The sequence below is a fragment of the Xiphophorus maculatus genome, chromosome 13, assembly GCF_002775205.1.
Source record: "Xiphophorus maculatus strain JP 163 A chromosome 13, X_maculatus-5.0-male, whole genome shotgun sequence".
Classification (NCBI taxonomy): domain Eukaryota; kingdom Metazoa; phylum Chordata; class Actinopteri; order Cyprinodontiformes; family Poeciliidae; genus Xiphophorus; species Xiphophorus maculatus.
The window spans coordinates 9515636-9539308 of NC_036455.1; the positions used below are offsets into that span (position 1 = coordinate 9515636).

Below are 23673 nucleotides of genomic sequence, written 5' to 3' on the forward strand. Positions count from 1 at the left end.
ATAATTAACGACTCTTGGAGTGAAGCGGCAGGCAATTTATCTTGTCCTTCCTCTAAAGGACTGTTGTGGGTTTTAACCAGTTCAGGGGAATTCAAAGAAAGCCAGATGGTTCATGCTGAGTTTTCTCATGTGCCTGGGAAAATTCCTTGAGTACAGAAAATAGACTTGGTATGAACTCCTGACTAACACGTTGTTTTTTGAGAACCTAATGAAACCCACACCCATAAGGAACAAAAGGACCCACAACTCTAAGGTGTACAGAAAGATGAGCTGTCAAAGAGATCTGCAGCCAAAGTCAGCTTTAATTTTCAAAAAATATAAATATCAGCAAAAGACACCACCAGTGAGTCCTTGAATGACAAAAATATGCTGCCTTAATTCTTGCAGCCTTAGAAAACAAACTCGGGCAGAATATAAGTCATCATGGAAAAACCTTTATTCTGGTCATGACAAATCATGAGCCACAGCCTTGGCAACGGCAGTTCTGAAAACCACTTGACAAGAGTCGGTGCCATAATTAGCTGCCTACTTGACTACCATGTGTAAAAATGTAATAAGTGACTCAAAACTTTCCTCTTCACCATCTACACTGCAAACTTCTCCATCGACTCCCCAGGCTGTCATCTTCAGAAGTTCTTTGATAAGTCAGTAATAAGCGATAAGTAAATTTCAGTTATACAGCAACTTTCACAGATGAAAATGATGAAGTGCTTCACGGGTAAAACAGCCTAAAAAATAGACAAAACACAGTGACACAAAATAAAGCATCAAGTTCATTAATTAAAAGTGTTTCTATACAACAATGTCTTCAGTTGCTTTTTAAAAGAGACAATGGAATGAGTAAAATGAAAGGACAGCAGGAGTGACTTACACCATCTTGGTGCAGCTGCCTGAAACATGCAATCTCCATGAGTTTTAAATCGAGTGAATGAGAATACAATAAATTCTGACAAGCGGACATCAGTACTCGAATTGGGTTCCAGCAGGTCATTAATATACAGGGGGGCTGTAACCAGATATGGCCCTAAAAGTGAAGATTAAAATCTTAAAATGAATTATAAAACTTACTGTCAAATCCAGGATGAGAAACTAAGCCTGGAGTGATGTGTGATCTTCTGCCATGGTGGAAAAGGAAGCTGACTCAGAGTACACTTTTCAGACGAGTGGCAGCAGAACTACCTCTTGATCAAAATGGGGAAAACAAAGGAACTGGTTCCACAGATCCAGACCCACCACACTGACACCAGTGAACATTCAGGGTACTGACATTGAGATAGTGGACTCTTACTGCTAGCTTGGTATTCAGCTGAACTATCAACGGGACTGAAGCAAAATCACTGATTCTTTACAAGACAGATCAGAGCAGACTGCCTGTTAGGAGGCTGAGCTCTCTTACAACCACTATATACCATTTTGGCCTCCACAGTCACTAAGAGACTAAGACAGCATATCTGCAATGTAGTGGGAAGAAAAATTTACATTGTTTCTGTGCAGCTTATAAATCTGCCATATCAATATGGACATAAATCTATGAGAATTTTTTCTAACACCTCAGTGAATTATTGCTGCAAAAAATTATGTCAATTCTAAAGTTCAAATCAATCAAGTTTACTTGTACAGCACATTTCAGCAACAAAGCAGTTCACAGTGCTTTATATCATAAAAACAGACACACAGAGAAAATACAAAGATATAGAACACAGTCAATAATTGTCAAGTGCAATCATTACACAGCAAATTGCTGATATTCCATTTATAATGTTTAAAAAACAACTCTAAACAGGTGGGGTTTTAGACTTGATTTAAAAGGAACTCGGTGTTTCGGCTGTATAACAATTTTCAGAAGTTTGTTCTAGATTTGTGGTGCATATCAGAGATCTGACCTGATGTTGGCGAGATGGACATATTAAGATGCCTGGTGAGTGTTTGTTAAAAATTCTGCTTGGGGCGTGCCGTGGTGGCGTAGGGGTTAGCGCGACCCGTATTTGGAGGCCTTGAGTCCTCGACGCGGCCGTCGTGGGTTCGACTCTCAGACCCGACGGCATTTGCCGCATGTCTTCCCCCCTCTCCTTCCCTGTTTCCTGTCAGCCTACTATCACATAAGGAACACTAGAGCCCAGAAAAGACCCCCTGGAGGGGTAAAAAAAAAATTCTGCTTGATCTAAATGTTTTAAATGAAGCATAACTTTTTCTGATACAGAAAACTCAGAGTTTTGAGACTTACTTTCCGACCGCAAGATATTCTTGATGACATTTGTTAAAGACCAACAAGGAGCTCAATAGAAAAGTTCAGTACTTTTCTTTCAGAAAATCGCACACTTAGCAAAGGAAGAAGGAAAAAAAAAAAGAAGAGGTTGAAGATGAACCGACAGATAAAAAATTCTCTTTAAGAAGTACAACAGTGTTGAGACACTATCTCTGTTTACAGAGTACCCAATTCTTTCTTCGGTCACTGAGACCACATCCACATCAGCTCTCAAACAACTCAAGAGATAACCTCAAAGTCTTTAAAATTCAATGCGTTATTAAAGGGACTTTTTTTTTTCACTTTTCTGGCAAGTCATCACTATGTGACCGGAAATGGATTCATGTTCCTACAACATAAATACATACACTGCAGCCAGTCGAACTACTGGAGAGACAGACAAAGCAGAAAACAAGCAATCAGAGAAAGGTCAAGCACTTGAACTCTATCCTTAAGGTTTTGGAGTGCAGTCAGTCTCCTGCCTCATTGTTTTTCAGTAATGTGAGAAGCACAGTCACTGGTTATTATTTCTAGCTCACTGGTGCTCGTTAACAGGCTACCAGTGGGAGACAGAAAAAGCATGAATAAAAAGTGTGGGAGAAGAGCAGTGCTGGGCCATTATCATCCATTATAATGAAAGGTGTGCAGGGAGTTCTCAATTCTTATGAATATGCTTTTCAGAAGATACATTTTTCTGCCTAAGGTATTGTACTTGTGCAAGTATGGGAAGAAAGTAAAACAAAATAAGGCACAAAGTTTAGTTTGCCTTTAGAATTTAGGAGATTTTGTGGAAAAAAAGCTCAGACTTGTCTTTTCAGTACATATTTCTATTGAAAAGTGTGCAAGAAATTGAACGATTTAAACCTTCTGATAATCAGAATTTCTGTTGAATATACAATTTAAGTTACATAGTTTAGTCATTTTAAATTCCCTGTCTGAACAAAACACTTCAACCTTAGGTTGTTAAAGAGTTGAAGATTTGCTTTAGGTTCTATAGTGCTGTATATACTGTATGTTGTGACAAGTCCACACTTAGATGACCGAGCTGCACAAAATGTAGCAGATCATGAAAAAGAAGGTGTCATCATACAAGTCAACTCTATGTTTTGGGCATTTGTGTCTATTTCTGCTCAATTTAAAATTTCCAGTTTCTTCTTAAGGTGCTTTCACACCAGGATAGTCTGGGGAACTTGCACTACTTCAGTTGGGCAAGTAGTGCCAAAAGAATTCACATCATTATTTGGTTTAACTCAATTTTACACCACACTTTTGAAAGGGAACCAAACCGCCTGGACAGCAACATGCAGTTCTTACAACTGCAGATGCACTTTGAGACTCTATCACAAAAAGCTGCCCAGAATGAGAAGTAGGCGAGACAGAAAGCTACTGGGCGTTTTGCAGAGCGGGTTATTGTAATATGGTGCTTCCTCTCTGTAGTTTCTCATCTTTTTGGTTTGCAGCTAGTTTGTTTGCTTCCTCACTTTTTAACTCAACTACATCAAGGTTTACTGGCAAGTGGACTGATATCTGTTTTCAGAGGAACTAGATTTTGCTTATTTGGTATGTGCCAGAGTTCTGCTAAACTATCATACCTGTCGAAATGAAGCAAACTGTTTGGGTAAATAATCAATAGTCCATTAGTCCATTAAAGGAGAGCAAACAACTGTGGTGAAACACATAGTCTGAATAGTTTGATCTGATTTTAACAATTTTGAACTTAAAATACTGTATAAAATAATCTATCTTGGCACCTAAGAAACAGGTCAAGTCAAGTTTATCTGTATAAAACATTTCAGCAACATGGCAGTTCAAAGTGCTTTAAACCATAAAAACTTAATTATGAAATAGCAACAAACATTACATTTTGTCAAATGACATAATCAAAATAATCAAGCAAATGTACATCAAGTATATTAATATATTTTCAGGTTATGAATCAGAGACCACTTTAAGCTTGTTTTAAAGAAACTCAGTGTTTTGGCTGTTTTGCACTTTTCTGGAAGTTTGTTCCAGATTAGCAGAGCATAGAAAGTGAATGCTGCTTGTCTATGTTTGGTTCTGTTTCTGGGAATGAACCAGAAAACTTGAATAGTAGGGTTGGAAATCGGTCCTTTAATCCTGGAAATGTTCTTCAGATGACAGAAGGCAGACTGTACATACATGTATATACATATGTAAGACAGCAGACACCAGAACAAAACAATAAAAATGGGGACACACAACTAAGACCTAGCATGAAAAACTAGGTGCAACATCAACCAGCAGTAAAAATGACAATGTCACCAAGAAAATAAACATATCATCTTGGTTTAACTCAAGGTGATACATATATCATTTTGGTAACAAGATAGATGAATATGTCCAAACTATGACTGGCAGACTTGTGTCCAAGAAGCTACAAAATCTGATTAAATCCCCTTTGTTCACATATGGCACATACAGTATCAGACTTGGAAAAATATATTTTATTTGCCAAAGGATGAGAGTTATTGAAGCGGTCAGACTAAATGATAAATTCGGTATTTCCATCTCCCCAAAAACACTTTACTTTGACATGGGCAATTTCCCATGTGATAAATCGCAGTCATTTTGTGGATACAGCACCAGCTCTACCAACATCAATGCATTTCCCCCTCCTATTCAGACCTCAAAAGATGAAAAACATAACTGAGTGTAAAAATATTGAACTTGGTTTTTTTTATGTTCTTGGAATTGAATGTATTTTTTTTGCACTGTCCCAGTATTTCTTCAGTTACTAGGATTCCCCTATTGCTTCCATATCCCCATTTGTTGCACCTAGTGGTGAAAATGCAGTTCTCTTTGTATTTTCCACATATTTCCTTTTGAAAGCAAAGCTTACATTCATCTAGGAGCAAAACAAGATTCCTCCAAATTCAATATGAACTAATGTTGTTTGAACTTCACTTCTTATCCTGTTGACAAAACATATTCACTCCCTTCTTCCTCCCTGGTGGTACAGAAGCCTCATGTTGTTTTTATAAAACAAGACTGTTTAAATCAAGTCAAAGTGACAGACCCACAATTTACCCCGAGACATGATAAAATAACTCCTTTTATCAAGGCAAAAGGAGTGCTGCAGACTGATTTTATTTAACCCCTGGAGGCAGCGTACCTTCTGTAAAAATTGACTAGCAGGTTTTATTGTCACATCCTCCTACTGAGATTCATATTGTTGACAATACCTGTTATGAGAGTAGAAGTACGGACTCTGGAGGCTACAGTTAGCCCGACAGATTCAACAAGACAGGACAAAAAGATGAATAAAAACAACAGATTGCACCGCTGGCCTGCAGTTAGGATTACAGTGCTGCTGCAATCCTCTGGTGGCCAGTGCCCTCTTGGAGTCAGACGGGATGGCTTTTCACTCATGTTTCTAAGAGTGTATCACCACAAGTTTATGTTTCTACAGATATATTGAATTTTTTCTAACTTTTCTGTCACAAAATTTTATTTACGTGGAGAAATGTGACACTGGAGTAGTTATTCTCCTTTAGGGAGTAAGCAAAGAGGTTCCCCCTTTCTTCAAAATAAATTTTTATTCTGAATTTTATCTAGCTATGTGTAAGCCCTGCCACGCAGCCCTGTGACTTTGAGTAAAATAATTTGTTATTCTCAATAATGATTAATGTCTGTAAGGGCTTTGGAAAGATTACTTCCAGTAACCAACTTATCTTAATCTGTTCATTTTTTCACTTACTATCAAATTCCTGTAGAGCTTACTATCGTGGTCTTATTTTTGATTCAGCATGTAATATACATAGTAGAAAAAATACCAGATCTCTACCCACCAGTGCTGCTTTGGTTGTATTTACCCACAATGCACTGCATGTTAATCCCCTTCCTGCTTTTGAGGTGGTTGCCCCATCCGCTTGGCATTCACATATACATTCAAATTGCAACTTTAATGACCTAGACTTAGATTACACATTCATATCTCCCTAAACAAACTGATCTTTCAGTCATTCTGACTTAACTTAAGCTAATTTTCAAGAGTATCTGGGTTTCCAAAGCTGGTCAACACACATCCTAAAGGACTTAGCCGGTAATTGTGCGAAAATCTATTATTGAACATTATTAACAACAATGTATGCCTTTACTTCCGCTTCAAAATCGATGTGCTACCTTGTGTTTCTGTGTCACATGAAATAGTGCTGAAATACATTTAAGTTTTGTAGTTGAGTTGTGTGAACTCTTTTGCAGGTCACTGTGGATATCCTGTCAAAAGGTTTATCTTCGTATATGGTGAATGCACTGTCTAAATCAACAGCTCCGTGACAACTGCAACTGTGATAATGGAGACTCCTGTTTCTCTGAACGCTAATTGGCACAGACACCTATTGATCTGTTAGCTGGTGCAGCAGCACGGTCGGAGACGTGCAACATAAACACACAGTTCCACTAATTATAGGACCCGTCTCTGATTTAATCTGGGTCATTTCTCTACATGACAATGAAATTGTGCATCATTGATTAATTAGTAGATGGTACGTTGCTGTTCATAGTGTGTGCCGGTCAATGTCTTTTAGTGGTTTGTTGCTACAAATTAGCTATAACATGCAGATTTGATGAAAACCCACAGGCTATTAAAAAATGTGGAGTGGAGGAAATCACTCAGTATGATCTTTGTATGGCATGGATGGTATTTTCAGATGTAGTGTTTCGAGACACCTAAATATTAGGAATTTGTGAACTGTCATTTGCAGTCAATTTCGGAGTTTCTCAAAAAAGTCGGCTTTAACCGTCGTACTCAACTAACATATATATTCATCAAAGGTTTATGTAAAGATGAAATTTCTAAAGATCAAAATACTAGATATGTTCTGTTTAACATAGTATTGTCCAATACTAGATATGTTAGAAATGTTGTTTTTCAATATCTTGCTGAAGTCTGTTTATTATCCTGAATCAAAGACAAAGACTATACATGGCCTAATTTAATGGTCAACACCAGTGTTGGAGACAAGGCCAATTCTTCTGAGACCAAGGCCGAGACCAAATTTTAGAATTAAAAATATATTTTAGTACACTGTTTGTTGTGCAGCACAAAATGCAAAAAGTAATTGAAACACAACTACTGAAATACTGATTGCTAAGATTACGGGCAAGTAATTTTTCCCTAAAAGTAAGATAACTTTACTTCATTTGAACTTATTGTGTTGAAAGTCAGGCTGGTAGTTTGAAAACTACAAATGCAGAAGACTTCACAGCAGCTGTAACAAAGGAAAATAGTTTAACCCAATTTTATACTACCAAGAATAAAATATAAGGGTGATTTTAAACCAAATGATTATCTATTCACCTCTGTTCTGTCAGTTTTTATGTCGGTAAGAATCAAAATATCAATTCCTAAATGTTATAAAAAAACATTACAAATTTGATAATCACTTTTTTGCCAGTGTTATTTTGGATATTTATTTATGAATTCCTCTAAAAGGGAAAGTGGAATGCTAATAAAGCCCAGTTTAGAAAATTGTTTTGTAGTGAAGTTATCTGCTATGTGCTGACAACAGTAGTCCGTCTTTTCTGTTGCAGTTCAATGAATCCTTTTGTGCTTGAGTGATTCATAGATTAGTGCCAAGAATCTTAACAAACAAAACATCCTCTTCCAATAGCCAACTACTGGACTGAAAAGTACTAAGGTCTCCACAAATACCCTCTAAAACTCTGTCAGACACTAAAGGCAACAATTGATCTAGACCATTTTAAACAATTACAGAAAGAGATTACAGAAAAGTCTGGATTCTTATCAGCAAAACAATATAATGGCAGACTCAAGATTTATGCATGATACTGCACGTGAAAATATAAAAGCACCTAAAAGATATATAAAATCTGAAAATAATAAACACATGCCTACTGCCACTTTTGTTAACAAAACCATTACCTAGCAACCAAGAAGATCTTGTGAATATAAGTATGTCTCCTTGTTACTGCTTGATGTTTGGTTACCTGCCACAACATCAGCTAAATCTGGCTTCCAGGATAAACCACAACAGGAGACCTTCAATTACTGAAACACTTTGACACAGCCTTTTTTGATTTTCCACCCACTGAGTAATTAACCTTGAAGTTTTGCTCAAAGCTCAGAGTATTGGAGTGCAACCAAAGTAAATATTTCTACACCTGATGAGAGAAATGCATTGGAAACAAAGGACCAATACATAAATTCTGACAAAATAATTTTTTAGTTTTGAGAGTGAAAAACTCAAAGATCTTGTATTATTAATGTACAGTTAAATGTAATCTGCTATGTTTGTATCTGTTCTGAGATCAGATTCCTCTAAACTGCCCACTGAAATAAACACCACATAATATCCTGCATATGTATGGCTCTTACTCTTATTTTAAGTCTAGTCACAGTTGTTCTTGCATAAGAATATAAATATGGTCTTCTGAAAGTACAATTTCAGATAAATACAAAGGCAAGAATAGAGAGACAGTGAACTGAGGTACATTAAACTCTATTAGATTACACAATTATGACAAAGTCTACACAGATGTAATGCTGTGAAAAAATATTTGTTCCTTTGCAGATTTATTTAACTTTAGAATTTTTGTGGCATGTAACCTTCTTCAAACTAAAAAACGTTTTAACATTCTCATGTGTTCTTGAGATTGTTCAGATCAGAGCGACATTCTGTTTAACCAATTACTTGATTATACAGAGCTGCTGGTGATCATGTCTAGGTGTTATCCAAAAAAAATATGTGGTTATTCATATATGGTGCTTGATTAAACAAGGCCACATTTACACCAGGGCTACGTTGATTGACACTGACATCCAACTTCTCTGTAATATTATCTGTGAATGTTAGACTTTGGTTTCCACTTCATTTTCTGAAGCTCATCTGAAGATGGATGAAATTCCAAGAAAAAGAGCCATACCACACACATAATGTGTCAGCTGAAGCAGAGTGAGTGTTTACCACTCAGGTTGTATTAAAGGAAGAGTGAAAGGTGAGCCGTGACAAACCGAGTGACCCGATTGCCATGGCAGCATGTATGTAAGTGCCCGACAGTCTTTGTAAAGCTCTTCCAGTTAAAAGCAAAAGAGATTTGAACATGAGGTTACAAGGTTGGGATTAGAACAGGTGAAAGATCTTATCAGAGAGCAGGAGTGCTGAACATTTAAGTTCAATATTAAGGCTCTGCTTTTATGAAAGTTAATCTTCTACCATTGGATGATGTGAGGATGAGAAATAAAAGGTCATGGCCCCAGAGATCCTGGAACGGTGAAGGGAAGTCACCATATTTGGTTCTGCTGGAGGAAATGTGAAGGGAGCAAGAAAAAGAAGCATTAATCTTGCGAGTGAAGAAACCAAAGGGAGGCCATGAGGGATTTTTAAATACAGAAACAAAGCCGTGTTTGTGTGAGAGGAATCAAAATGGGAGGGATACACCAGTGGCAAAATAGAACAACTATAATGAGTAGAAGAGGGTAGACTACTCAGAGGTGATCCAGAGGACATGCATATTGTTATCAGCAAAATCCATTTAAAAAGATGAGAGAAAAGCAAGATGGCAGCTATGAAACATTTTGGTAATCAAATAATCCTAATGAATAGTCCCTCAATGAATTGAGTAATCTGACATACAGTAGATATGCTCTGCCAGACAATCTGAAATCTGTTTCCCCCAATTTAGATCTACAATAACTGCAGAGTGTCCCTTTTCCCCGATCAGTACATTCCGTCATTTCCCACCATTCAGCCAATTCTGTGCTTTTTTAATAGAAAGTCGACCTGGAATTAAAACTAACGAAAATGTCTAAAAATGATGACTTGAGACTGGATCCAGAATTTGAATCTGGCTATGTGATCGCTTTATATCAGATTCCATCCATCCATTTTCTAACACCCTTGTCCCTAGTGGGGTTGGGAGGGGTGCTGGTGTCTATCTTCAGCGAATGTTTCGGGCGAGAGGCGGGGTACACCCTGGACAGATCGCCAGTCTGTTGCAGGGCAACACAGAGACAGGCAACCATACACACACACACTCACACCTAGGGAGAATTTAGAGAGACCAATTAACCTGACAGTCATGTTTTTGGACTGTGGGAGGAAGCCGGAGAACCCGGAGAGAACCCACGCATAGGGAGAACATGCAAAAAGACCCTGGGCCGGGAATCAAACCCAGGACCATCTTGCTGCAAGGAAACAGTGCTACCTACTGTGCCACTGTGCAGCCCTTATATCAGATTGATTTGATATTTTTTTCTGTATATTCTCATGCAGCAGTGTTACAGGAGACATTTAACCTGCAAACATTTTGAATAATCTCTAAACCCTTTTATTCACAGAGGGTTCTCAGTTGTTCTGGCGTTTACCTGTACTTTCATGTCCTGGAAACCACCACATGCCTACACATCAAAAGATGAACAACAGCCAGCTAAGCTGACGACAGACATGGATAAAAACACCCAGATACTTTCCCTTTTGTCCTAGGTGATTTTACCAGTGCAAACCTCTCAAATGAATTACCAAAAGAGATGCCATCAAAGCATTGCACCACTGACACAAACACACAGGACCAGTATTTCACGGTACCCCCAGAAGAATGCTTTTTAACAGGTTTAGTCAGTGCCCATTGTTAATTAAACCCTTAGAGGCATGCAATGATGCAGATTGTCACATATTTAAGCAACAAGATATAAATTGCCCATTTTTAATACCACATCTTTCCTCATGTTTTGCTGGATCATAAAACAATGCAACCTCCAGACAGTGTTTAACCACCTGCATCTGAAATCTCCTATTAACTGCTAGTACACCTTACTATTCAATCCCACCTTTTAATTTGACATAAAAACAATAAATCTTTTCCTAACTATAAACCCTAATTTCTTTCTTCAAACAGAAAGTAAGAATTTCTGTGCATACATCTCAAAAAAGAGTGATCAGTAAAGTTATGACCTTTTATGTAAAATTGTGATTGAATAATTAGCAGTGAGGAGAGTTTTGTTCAAAAGTTCCGCTTGCATAAAGACATTATTGAAACCAAACATTTGTTGCTGTACTCACCCATCCGGACGGCAGATAGGGTGTTGGCCTGGCTGAAGAAGAGAGGTGCCATAGTCAGCAGCAGGACGACAACATAAATCGACAGCAGCAGTGCTGGCAGAGCCGGCATCTTCCACTGCTCCTCATGGAGAATGGTCTGCTGGCTGCCTGTACCGCCACCTTCAAGACAAATGGAAGCGCCATTACTACTGATTACTCATATATATCATATATGCTAGCACTGTGGCATGTCACGTATTATTTAAGCAATGATGTCACCCACTTTATTTAACAGAGTTGGTTATTAACAAGGATGTTTGCTGCTAGGAATCCGGTCGAAAACTTCACACAAGCCTGACTCACAAAAATAAGTTATACTATATGTCAGATAATGGTGATAAAATGGAAAAAAGGTGTAAAAAATTGTCAAAATGGAAAACACACAGTTGATAGTTGTTGGTTTTTTTGCACATAATAATACATAACAGTTTTTCTCTCTATCTGACATTAAGCCAGATGAAGGTTTTTAGTTTTATCATTTCTCTTTGCTAAGTGCCAGGACAAAAAGTTGTTTGATAATTTTCTTCAAAGATAGGAATTTAAATATATCTGTTTGACTTCTGGTAATATTTGTTCTAAAAAATAATAACTTGGGTCAAATGTTTGGGTATCCTTCTATGGGATCCTCCGTGTGATTTTCTGAAGTAATTGCCCATTTCTAATAGAGTCTAAAAGAATCAGATTTGCACAAACTTTTTGTTGAGACAGAGATTCGGACTTTGTAATGTTCACTCCAAAATATTGACTTTATTCTTCTTAGGCCACTTTGTAACTTAGCTGACATAATGCTTAGGGTCATTTGGAGGACCTAGTTGTGCCTAAGCATTAATTTCCCCGTTAATGTATTAAGATGTTGCTTCAATATTTCCAGGTAATGTTCCTCATGGTGCAATTTGTCAAAGCATAGCTGTTCCCTCTGCAGCAAAAGACAGCCACTTCATAATGTAGCCAATTCCCTATTGATTATTATTATTATTATTAACACTTCTCATCTTTCTCTCTGTCAAGGTTTAATTTTCTCCATTGTGTAGCCATAATGATGCCACAAAAACAACTTTCAAATTCTGGGCTAAAGTACTATTATTTTGTCAGATAGAAGCCTTTATTGATTGAATTGATCAAAGAGCTAGTCAAAGATTGCTGCCTCTTTTCTGCAGCAAAAAATTTACAAAACTATACAAACAGAAAATCTCTTAATCTAATTTAAAAATGCTGAAAGATGCAAAATCACAAGAGCAAAACTACAACACTAGACAACTAGATATTTATTTCAAGTGTTCAGTTTAAACCAACTGCAGCAAGACAGAGGAAATGCAAAAAATATCTTGACTGATTTTCCATCTGAGTTCATTGAATGTCTCAACGGTGCTGAAAAGAAATCCCACTCTTTTTCTTCTGTGGGAGCCACCAGGCACTGATTTTGTTGAAGTTCCAAACAGCTTTACCTCCAAAATAAACCTGATGTTTCCCAACATCCACTGCAAGAATTTTTATAATTTCAAAGGAGGAATAAAAGAGATGAGTAGCTGAGGAAAATACCAATTCGAAGAGGAACTAGGGAAGTTTTACAATCATGCAGAGACAGTTAGAAATTAAAAACAAAAATGGATGGTGGTCTAAGCAATGAAAATAGAGCAGACAGAGATGTGATGTGAGTGGTGACAGGAAATGAGAACTGACTGCAGGTAGGAGAAAAAACACACATAATGACAACAATTAATTAGGGTATTTCCTGTAGGAAACGCTATCATGTCAGCAGGCAAACAGAGCCAGCGGGACCCTGCTGATACAAACCAGCACCACAGCTCGCTGCAGCAGCTCCGAGGCTAATCACAGGCGCAGCTCTATTAGTTGTTTTCAATCCAATCTCATTTTACATTGGAGACATTTAGCTGACACACATTCACAGCAATTTACATAGAGCGCACCAAGGCATTAGGCTTTAAAGCCTCACTTCATCAACTTCACAAGTGAAGATGGTGTGGGTCACAGCATCCGCAATAAAGACCAAACTTATATTCTCAAAGACATATTGTGGAATAGAAAGTTAATGAACAAAGCCAGTTTGATTTATGTTTAATATATGCAATAACACAATGACGAAACACTACACTGCACCTGAGTTTTCTGGAATATATCATACAGCAAACGTTCCTGCACACATACTCTCAGGGAACCGCATATGACCTGCATGTACAGTGGTTTTAGTCTCTCATGCAAACTCCAAGACATGCCTACGTTCCTGAATGCAACAGGAGTATTACATATTTGTTTTGCTAAAACGTACTTATCTGTAACACAGTTGCTATAGCACAATCCTTTGTTTTCTAAATAAATCTCCCAAAGTTATCACACTGTTTTTTTTGTTTTTTTTTTAGCTTTTTGTGTATGTTGGTGAATCTAAAAAAGCACTTTTTAGGTGATCTATAAGAACTACTAGGTGTTAAAAAAAATAAATGGTTGAATTGGGAAAATAGACCAACCTAAACTTGCCAAATTGTCGTTCTTAGACTACACCACATAAGGCAAAGCACTCAACAGACAAGAGTTTAATAAATATGGAAACATCCTGCACATTATCAAATGATTAGACCGAAAATGTTACTATCTATGCTGTGCAGATCCACATTAATTTAACACATGCTGAGACTCCAGCTATCTTCATAGACACATTTCTGTCCTCTTTGTGTGTAAAAACACCAATTTTTAGCTTTTAAATTAAACAATTGAGTTGTGATTGAAGAGTAGTAACAAAACTATTCTTCTGTCCATTGCAGGCTCTTCATAATGGTTGATAAAAACAAGATTATTGGATGGTAGTATTGAATCAATCAGTGCAGCTCAACATCAATTACAAAGAATACATGGGTTCTGTTTTGGCTCCCACAGCTCACACACTTTTCCTTCATTCAAGACAAAAAATGCTGTAGAAATCAAACGTCGCAGAGCAGAATATTTATCTCTATGTTAAACAGAACATATGCCATATATAAAGAAAACCAAAAAAAAATTAAAACAAGTTTCTAAATATTCGAGAAACCTAAATTATCATCACAGAAGTAGCATAAATGTTAAATTGTAAATTAAAATGTTCTGCTGTAGTAGTGAGCCACTCTTACCTCACTGTTCAATTATAACACAGTAGACTTTGCAGCTCTTATTATAGAAGATAAATATGTATTCTGGTAAGTTGTAAAACTTTACTTTAAAGAACGACCAAAAATAATGTTTCTATGACTGAGATTTCAGCAGCAAGCTGCAGATTTATCAGGTGTTTATACAACTGGATCTGGCTAAATATGGTAAATAATCTCCCTAATGTGTCTTCCCTAATCTTCATGTCTTTTTCTTTTTTCAAACCCAATTTGTTGTTAGGCATTTGTGATAGTTACAACATCATTTATGTGACAGGTTAGGTCATAATGCTTCCATGATCTGATCAGATGCAGTCAGTGTAAAAGAAGAAGAAAAAAAAAGGGAAAAAAGGGCTTTCACCCAACAAAAGAAGAGTTCTTCGAATTAAGCACCCCATCTGTGGGGTAATGGGCCTTAATGCTCACCTAAATATAGGATATTAGCTTTCTTTTCCTTCAGGGGATAAGAAGATTTTGTTTTGCAGCAATGGCATCATGAAGCGCAGTGTTGCTGACTCAAACCAGTATAATGACATGGTAATCCTCTCATTTAGCTGTTGACATGCAACACATTTCTTCCTCTGAAAACAGCAGAGAGGGAAGAGGGAAGTTTGATCTCTGCACGTAACATCAATCACTCCTAAAAAATAAACATATGGAAATAAATATCTATCCATCCACCCAACCAGGGTTTATTGTTTAATTTTTAAAAAAAGAAGAAAAATCAGTTTTGTGATGCTCATAATAAAGGAAAATGAATGGAAAGAGAAACCAACATATAGTATACATCTTTTGAAATGTTTATATTTCAGACATACAGCTAAAGCTTTTATCTTTGTTTTTTTTTTCCTTTTGCTTCTTTGAAGTATATCAATTCTTCACAATAATATAAACAGTCACAGACAGTACATTTATTATTTCACTTAAATTTCTGTCTTGAACATACTGACTCACTGATCTTTTCTTACAGTCAAAGAGGTTAAAGTTTGACTACATAAATACTGTGGAGTAAAGAAATCCGATTATATCGCAAAGTGGACTGAACCTCTGTTTGGATATATTCTGCACTGTCTTCACAGTACGATTCCTGATTTCCTTGAAACGTGGAGCATCACTCTCAATGTGTTTATCTAAATTTAACTGTAGTCGCATTGTCACCATAACATAAAATGTATAAAACACATATGCTTTGTATATATACTACAAATTGACCCACATGACACTCAAATGTTATAGTATTGACTTAATACTATCACTCAATCCCAGGCAGACACTCTGTTAGCAATAACTATGATCCTGTTACCTCGGCATGCCAAATGCTCCACCTGACGTCAGAGCGACTCACTTTCTGAACAACTGAAATAAATATTATTTGACTATCAGGGCTCTCATTGAGAGTTAATAAAGCACCAAATGGTTTTAGTCAGAATATGTTTAAGTAATCTTATTCTGAACATACCCTTTCTAGACTCAGTGAAAATATTTCTCATTTTATATCCTTCATCCCAACTTAGACACATTATACAAAGCTGGGACACTAACTGGAATTCTATGTATGAACAGTAATTTTCCAGAAATGTGTTTTACTTATGAGACCCCAAAAGTTCCAATTAAATAAAAAAGTACTACCTTCCCACAAGTGCCCTTTTCTGGCTACAATACAGTATATACACTGGAACTTGAAAGGGTAATTTAAGTAAAAGACCAAGGAAACTACACTGGTTCTTGGTGAAAGTTTCTGTTGTTGAAATATGCCTAAAGAAACCCCAACCAGGAATCAACATACCAGAATAATTTTCTTCAACAATGGCAGTAATCAGTCAGAACTTGTTTGCATTGATTTGCAGTGACCCATCCCTCTTAAATGACAAGCGGGTACAAAACATGCCAGCAAAATGTCTCACACCACATAACAGCTGTCAGATTCCCTTATTAAGGGATTTGATGTTTCAGGCTTCCCCTTAATTTGTCACTCATCCTACTGTTGACATTTTGGCTTTCAAAGGAGAAAGGTTAAATTTGGACTGACAATGAAGTAAAATCCACAAAGCTGAATGATCTGAATCATAACTGCATCAGTTTCAGACAGTTTGTTGCATCTCTGGATTAGATCAAGATCTGGAAACGATCATTTCAAGGTTAAAAAATATCTATTCCCTATTCTGTCACTCCTCATACAGAACCTTATTTACAAGTTTTAAGTATGTGGTACCTCTAGTTTGGTTACTGGTTGGAACAGCTTTTTGAAAAAGGTCTTATTCAGACCTAATGTAGGATTTGAAGTGATGAGTCCAAGGTAATATTTGTTAGTGGCTAAAACGAGGGTTAACCTCAGTAAGCTGTAAAATAATCTACCTTTAACATTTATGGATCGTGATCAAGAGCAGTAAGAACATTTGATCATATTTAATATTGTTATGTAATTTAGTTTATTCCCTTGTAAAATTGTAAATATAAACACATAAATAACCCAAGCAAACCCCATAAACTTTTTGGCATTCTATACTGACATCCCTTACCTTCTATCCCTTTTTTACCTTGTTATTTGTACTTCTTTACTAATTAACAAGAAATTACACCCGGGTAGCACTACATAAATCCAAGTATATTACACCATAAAGGCATTTATACTAATGAGTCAGAGGAATATGGCATGTACAAACAGATCTGGGTTCGGACTACAAATCCTGAGGGGTAATGACTCCTCTCCCTTCAGAGCTACAGATGCCTTTTGAGGCTGTTTCTTAACTGTTGGTTGTGATTAAACTGCAGTATTTGATGCTCAGAGATAAGAATTAGTTTCAGCATCAGATGCACACCAGATAATCAAATTTATACCCATTCTGAATCAAACAAAAAGGTCAGTAACTCAAGATTAAATTACATTTGTGCAATCGGGTAGCTGATTAGTGATTCAGGTGCAATTTGTGTTGACATTAAGTCTGTTCATCCAAGAGATTTTCAGGTTGTTTGTGTTATTAAAAAACAATCTAGTGCCATTTTCAAAGAGCGTGGTGGATGCAGTGAAGAGGCCACCTGATATTATACTGATTAGGCACCCTAATCTTTTAGAGATTTATAGATCCCGCTTGCATGTAGAGTTTTATTGTGTTTTTCAAATCCACTCCTGCTGTTGATTTTAGCTTTAACGATCTTAAGCCATGACTAATTAAGTTAGGCGTTGCTTTTTTTTACTTTTTATTCTGTTTTTAGAAAAATGTATTCATCATAAACTAATACTTCTGACATTAGTAAATTAGTAAATTTAGATCATATTAGATCAATTAGTATTTGCTATGTAATAACTACCAAGCCAGAAAAAGAGAATGCAATGCATCAAGGGACTATGGATGTTTTTACACCTAACAGTCCAGTAGACTCGGTTAAAGAGCAAAATTGCAATATTTGCAACATTTTTAGCTGGAATGTTTTTGTTTTCACACTACAGTGTCAAATGAACCAAACCCTATGACCAACTTGTTTTCCCCTTTGCCTGTGGTCGTGTTGAACCAAGAACCACTAAAGGAAAGAACAAGAAACCTCCAAACAAGACACTGACTGCAATTTCCTTCCTCATGAAATATAAACGTCATATATAAAAGCAACATTCAGCAATGGGATCAGCACAAGCTATTTCTCCCGCAAATGCTTGACTCATGTGTTGTCTACGTTTTATTTACCTAGAATTCCCTATGCTTTAGTCCACTTCCTGCTTTTGGAGCAGTCTACAGTCTGCTTGGTATTATGTATTGGGACTACGCCAGAGTTCACGTCAATCACGAGGACCAGAGTTCACTCTTTTGTTCTGATTCAGAGCTTGATTACACAATCACAGCTGTCCAAACAAACTCGACATTCTAGGGCAATGAATTAGACATTGGTTAAAATGGACTAAACAGGGCTGGTGTGAATACTCCTCTTGCTACCTTTAGTTGTTATGAAAATGTTGTATACATCAAAAATAATGGTAAAAACATTTTAACATCTCATAATAGCCACATATGATGCCTTGAAATTGTTCTCTGTCTCTTTAAGAAGCTGAAACACTTGCCGTTTTAGCAAACTATCACAACAATGTTCCTCCATGATGCTGTTTACAATCCTTCTTAGGAGCATCGTACTGAGAAATAGTTTGTTTGCGAGTCAGGAGCTCGGCTTGGGACTGAAGCTCTAAGGCGAAGCTTTGGGTACATAGATGGCACATTGTATGAGCAGGCATTAAGGCACTCCTCAATGGCTGCCACAGAAGATTCAAGAATTTATAAAACATGCATTTAAGATTCAAAGCAACACTTTGTGTGTTTTAGATGAGGGAATGACAATGTAAAACGCTCAAAAAAGTATATTTTGCATAATACCCCCTTTAGATGTAACTGTCAAGACTGTCAGGTGAAGTAGGAGATTTCATATACATAATTCCATACATACTGTATGTGAAAAGAACTGTCTCCTTTATAGGAAACATTTCTGGGTAAAAGCATTACAGTGTCAAGATTTTTTGCTTTTTGCTGTAGGAGTTGTTTGAATGAAAATGTTTTGATCTTTAAATTATCATAATTTGCAAATATCAAAATTTGCTAAATCTGTTTAGATATTTGCTATTTTTGCAAATATTAAATATATCTTGGAGATCAAAAAATAGCTTTCGCTCATTTTAAATGGCTTTGCTGATGTTTTTTTTTTTTAAAGCACAGAAAAATCTATGAATATGATGGAGAAACAATGACAAACTGATGACTAGACAAAGACACACATAAGCAGATGAGTGGAAGGGCCTGTGCAGCAGTGTGAAGGTGATGGATTGACCTCTGGGTCTCCTTTGTCCCTGGGAGACTTGGACCGACCGGGTGAAATCTCCGGAGGCAAGCCAGCAGGGAAAACTACCAACTCCACTGTCAGCAAATATAGAGGAGTTGGAAAATGAAAGGATGTACGTGGGAAGAAATGGAGAGTAGAAATTAGAGAGTCAATTAGACTCTAATTTCTGAGGCAAGGCTTATGTGAAGGTGTGCAGGAACTTAGCTGAGTGAGAAAGGAGGGAGAGGTGAGGACAAAATAGGAGAGGTGAGAGGAAGAAGCAGGAACAAAAATATATTTATCCATTTGTCTGACTCCTTTTGCCCCATTGTGGTCTTTTCGTGGCATAAAGAAACTATAAAGAAAATAGGGATGACCTCAATTATATTTTTAAAGCACACAGGCATAATTTATTTTACCAGAATCTGTTTGACACAAGTAAAAAAAACTGTCCAACACGGTCTATTGGGTAATGTTTGATCAGCTTCTATCTGTCAGAAAATGAGCTGCAGGTATTTATGTCTTCCAGCACTAATCATCATTGATGGGAATACCACACCTAGAGGAAATGCAAATTTTCTCTCAAGGCACTCCAAATGTTTTGCATAGAATCTCTGAAACTGACAGCAACAAATCACAGGCAAAAAGAAACAACATTAATCAATTTCACCTGTACAGAAGACAGCTGGCAGCTCACTCTTACTCATGATGTGTGACGTTAACATCTGGGGCCCAGTCAAAAATAATGAATTAGCCTATTCATCTTGAAAGTCCTACTTATCAGAAACTTTTTCCCCCATCAGAGCCTGCAAGATAAAATGATATGTCATCCCTGCATGCTGTTTTGGCTTACAGCCTTTTACCTGGAAGGTAGTGGTACTAAGTGTATTTTCCCTCCTGTACATTTGTTGGATAAAATACTACCAAAGAAGCCTCTTTAAATTTGAATTCAGACTGCACTGCAAAGTCAATAAGTAGCCAGGTCTTGTGCATAGTAAGATTGCAGAGAGCTCCTGCTCGCACATCATAGAGTAAGAGTTACCCAGTTGTCGAGAGATATGATCAGGGCTACCACGCAGTACAGATTTCAGCTAGAGAGAAACACAGCAACCCCAAATTGTCCCAGGGCTTAGATGTGTTGGTTGCTGGGAGACTAAGGTATTTTTTAACATCTTAATTTGCTGTTTAGATTCTATACTCAGATTAAAACCCAAAATTGTATTTAGTCTTGTGAAGCGATAAGTGTGACTTTTTAAACTCTTGAAAGTCATGGCTGGTTGGCTTATGAATTCCAATTTTCTTGCAATAAAACTCATTGTGTCTATATGCAACAAAGTCTTAGAGTTTATTTTACTAGATGCGTAGTTTACTTTGTCTCTTCAGACATACCTCACATGTTTCAATTATACTTCCGTCTTCGTCATAAGTGTCAGCTGTTGTACTCAGAGGCAGTGTCATCAGTCAAAATAATGACGAGTCGTTATTAGCCATTATTATTCTGGCTACTGCTGGCTGATCACTGGAGAATGTTGCTCCAGGTGGAGGATTTTGTAGTTTTTGTGCATGATTTCTTATTACTTAATTCTTGAAAACAATGCCACAGATGTGCAAATCATGGTGTAAAATTGCATGCTGGATGGGGTTCAGGGCTCTGCACACAAACCCCTTCAACTAGATTCTTTTCATGCTGTGCTATCACACTGAAACCAAGTTTTCCAAATTTGCTGTGATCCAGTCATGTAGTTGTAGAGAACAGGGATTATATGCTCAAAAGTTCATACATAATCTGAAACACTCACAGTGTAATTAATCAGCTAACATAGTGTCACAGTTCAAGATTATAACCAGGTTCATGCAAAAGAGCTGTGGCAGAATATTCAGGAAATGGTCCAAGCCTGATTTGGGCTTCAGTCTCTCAAGTCTTTGCAGAGAACAGAGACTCTGCTTTACCAAAGGATTAAATTCTTACTCAATTCTCTCTTCTGAGAGAGAAAAATGACTCAGACAACCAAACCTCAACTCTGCTGTGCGTTTGTGGAGAGCACATGCTTCAATGTCAAATGCTGACCTTCACCAAACAATGTAACAAGATTGAGAGAAAAAGATATTCGGGACGAATGACAGCAGAGACAAAAATAAGCCAAAATGAAAAGAGAAGTAGATTGATAGACAAAAGATAACAGGAGAGAAAATGCATCTCGAGCTGAACCAGTTATGTAGAAGAAGCCCATGATGTGGAGGAGATAAGACTTCTTCTCTTCATAAAAACAACAATGTAAAAATGGAAATTGGAGAGCTTTGAACAGAATCTGTATCACTGCAAGCACCACTGTGTATGTGGCATAGTTTCTGCAGACTGTACAAGAGAAAAAGAAAAGTAGGTTGAAGTGCATTGAATGTGTTGTCAGAAATCCTCTTTGAGAACTCCAGATTCAGGACACAAAACAAAAAGAATAAGAAGGATTTTGGTTGTGAAAACTCATCTGCCTGCACACTTGGAGCAAGAATGTATAGTAGTGTGTAAATCTCTGCTAATCGTGCCTGTCTCAGGAAACACAACGCTCTCAGTGACACAACAGTTTTGTAAATGTATTCTTGAAAGATCAATGAAAACAGAAGATGTTTTGTTTTGCATTAATAATTGCTTTGACCTTCTGATATTTCTGTTCAATGCAAACTAGTTTTCTTTTATCTAAAAGTGTTTTTATTTTATTTTAAACATTACACTTCTTTCTCATCTAACATAAAATCATATCTACAACTTATCAGATTATTAAAAACATTTATGTAAAACTGGAGTTTGACTTTTTTCAAATTATTGATGACTGCTGGACCGCTCGGAAAAAAATGACAGACATTAAGGATTCTACTCAGTGTTATTTGATCATGTTAAGGATCACTGGAGCTTTTACTGACCAGGTTCTTTAGAAGTACAAAAAGCATTTTTCAATTGTTCTACAGCATGTGTGTCCAAACTATTATCTAGCAACTTTTGCATAAATACGTCTAACACATCTAAATCCTCTCATCAGCATGTCACTCAGCTCTGCGGAGGCCTTGTAATGAAACACTCAGGTGATTCAGATATGCTGGAGAAGGAATTTTTCAAAAAGTTGCAAAATTGCAGTTGTCAAGGACAAGACAAGGGCAACCATAGACAACAGCAATATTTTGCCTTCAGTTTTTGAAATTAGAAGCAGGCTGTGGTTTTGCCTCTCTAGTCCAGAAAACCTGGTCAGTTCAACCTCGGTGGAACAGCTGCGGACATGCTGGGGATCTGGACACTGTCTCATGGAGGAACAAAGTTTGGGAGGCCTGATGGATGACTGAACAGGACTGAACAGTTAGAGTGGTATCAACTGACTTGAGGGGACAAATCTACCTCCAGCTCCTTGTTGCAGACATGATTAATCACTTGAAGGTTGTTCTGACAGCCATTGGTATAGACAGGAATGACAAACAGGAAAGGGTGAACCTGGTTCCCTAATTTGGGTAAAGGAACAGGAAGTTGAGGAGACCAATCATTGAGTGTCTCCACATCTGAAACAGAAACTTGTGCTCCTTGACCACCTTGTCACTACAAGTACTAGAGGAGAAATATTTTTGATGCCCTTATTAGGAGCAAGAAACTCAGAGGGGTCCTTAAGGAACAAATTTGTGCTTAACAGATAACCAAGATGAAAAGCAGGACATGAGGGAGGCTTACCCTCCAGGGACCTCCATAACCTCCATAATTTTGGCAGGAGAAAGTGAGCGAAGAGCTCATATAACGAGGCTGAGGCTTTGGAGATGTGGGATGAACTGAAAATATCCTTAAATGAAGCAGGGCTTATGGAGGCGGTGACTGAGTTAAGATGTCGCTGATTGGACCCAAGAAGACAGGTGTGATGTTTCCTGTCTGACAACCAGAGAAATTGGTCAGACTTTCAAAGACAAAGCTGATGTCAAACCATCCAAGGCAAAGTCTAAGTTACATTCAATATCAAACAATTTGAGAAATCTCATTAATGGGTCTCGACATGAAAAAGTGGATTTTCTTTTTCTCTTTTGGTGTTACTGTTGCTATGTCTTTTAAAAAATGACCTTGTTAAAAGAGTTTAACTGACGAGATAGGCACAGCTTTTCATTTCAAGAACGAAAAGAAATGAGAAATTAAATTCAGCAGAAAAAAACACAAACATAACTATGAGTCAAAGAGAATAATATATCAGCCTCTGGTTAATAAAAAACATTGTTGAATTATTGGAAGCTTTCCAGCACTGCAGCAGAGGAAGAAGCAAAGAACAAACATGATGGGGGGGAAAAAAAGAGCGAGGTGGAGAAAATGAAATAAAGCTCGAGTGTGAAAAGGAAGAGCAGAGTGATGAACAGAAGGTTTGTCTCCTGTGGGATCGTTCACACCTACAAGGTTCAGTAT

General features: G+C 37.2%; 1 protein-coding gene across 1 annotated transcript in view; it reads right to left on the minus strand.

The window, feature by feature from the left end:
- The window catches only part of LOC102233769 (glutamate receptor ionotropic, kainate 5-like), a 196563-nt gene that overhangs the window by 71793 nt on the left and 101097 nt on the right, over positions 1–23673 (minus strand). Inside the window, exon 3 of the mRNA XM_005805495.3 lies at positions 11287–11445. Coding sequence (XP_005805552.2) covers positions 11287–11395 — 109 coding nt within the window. The 5' untranslated portion in view covers positions 11396–11445. The remainder of the gene's footprint in view (positions 1–11286; positions 11446–23673) is intronic.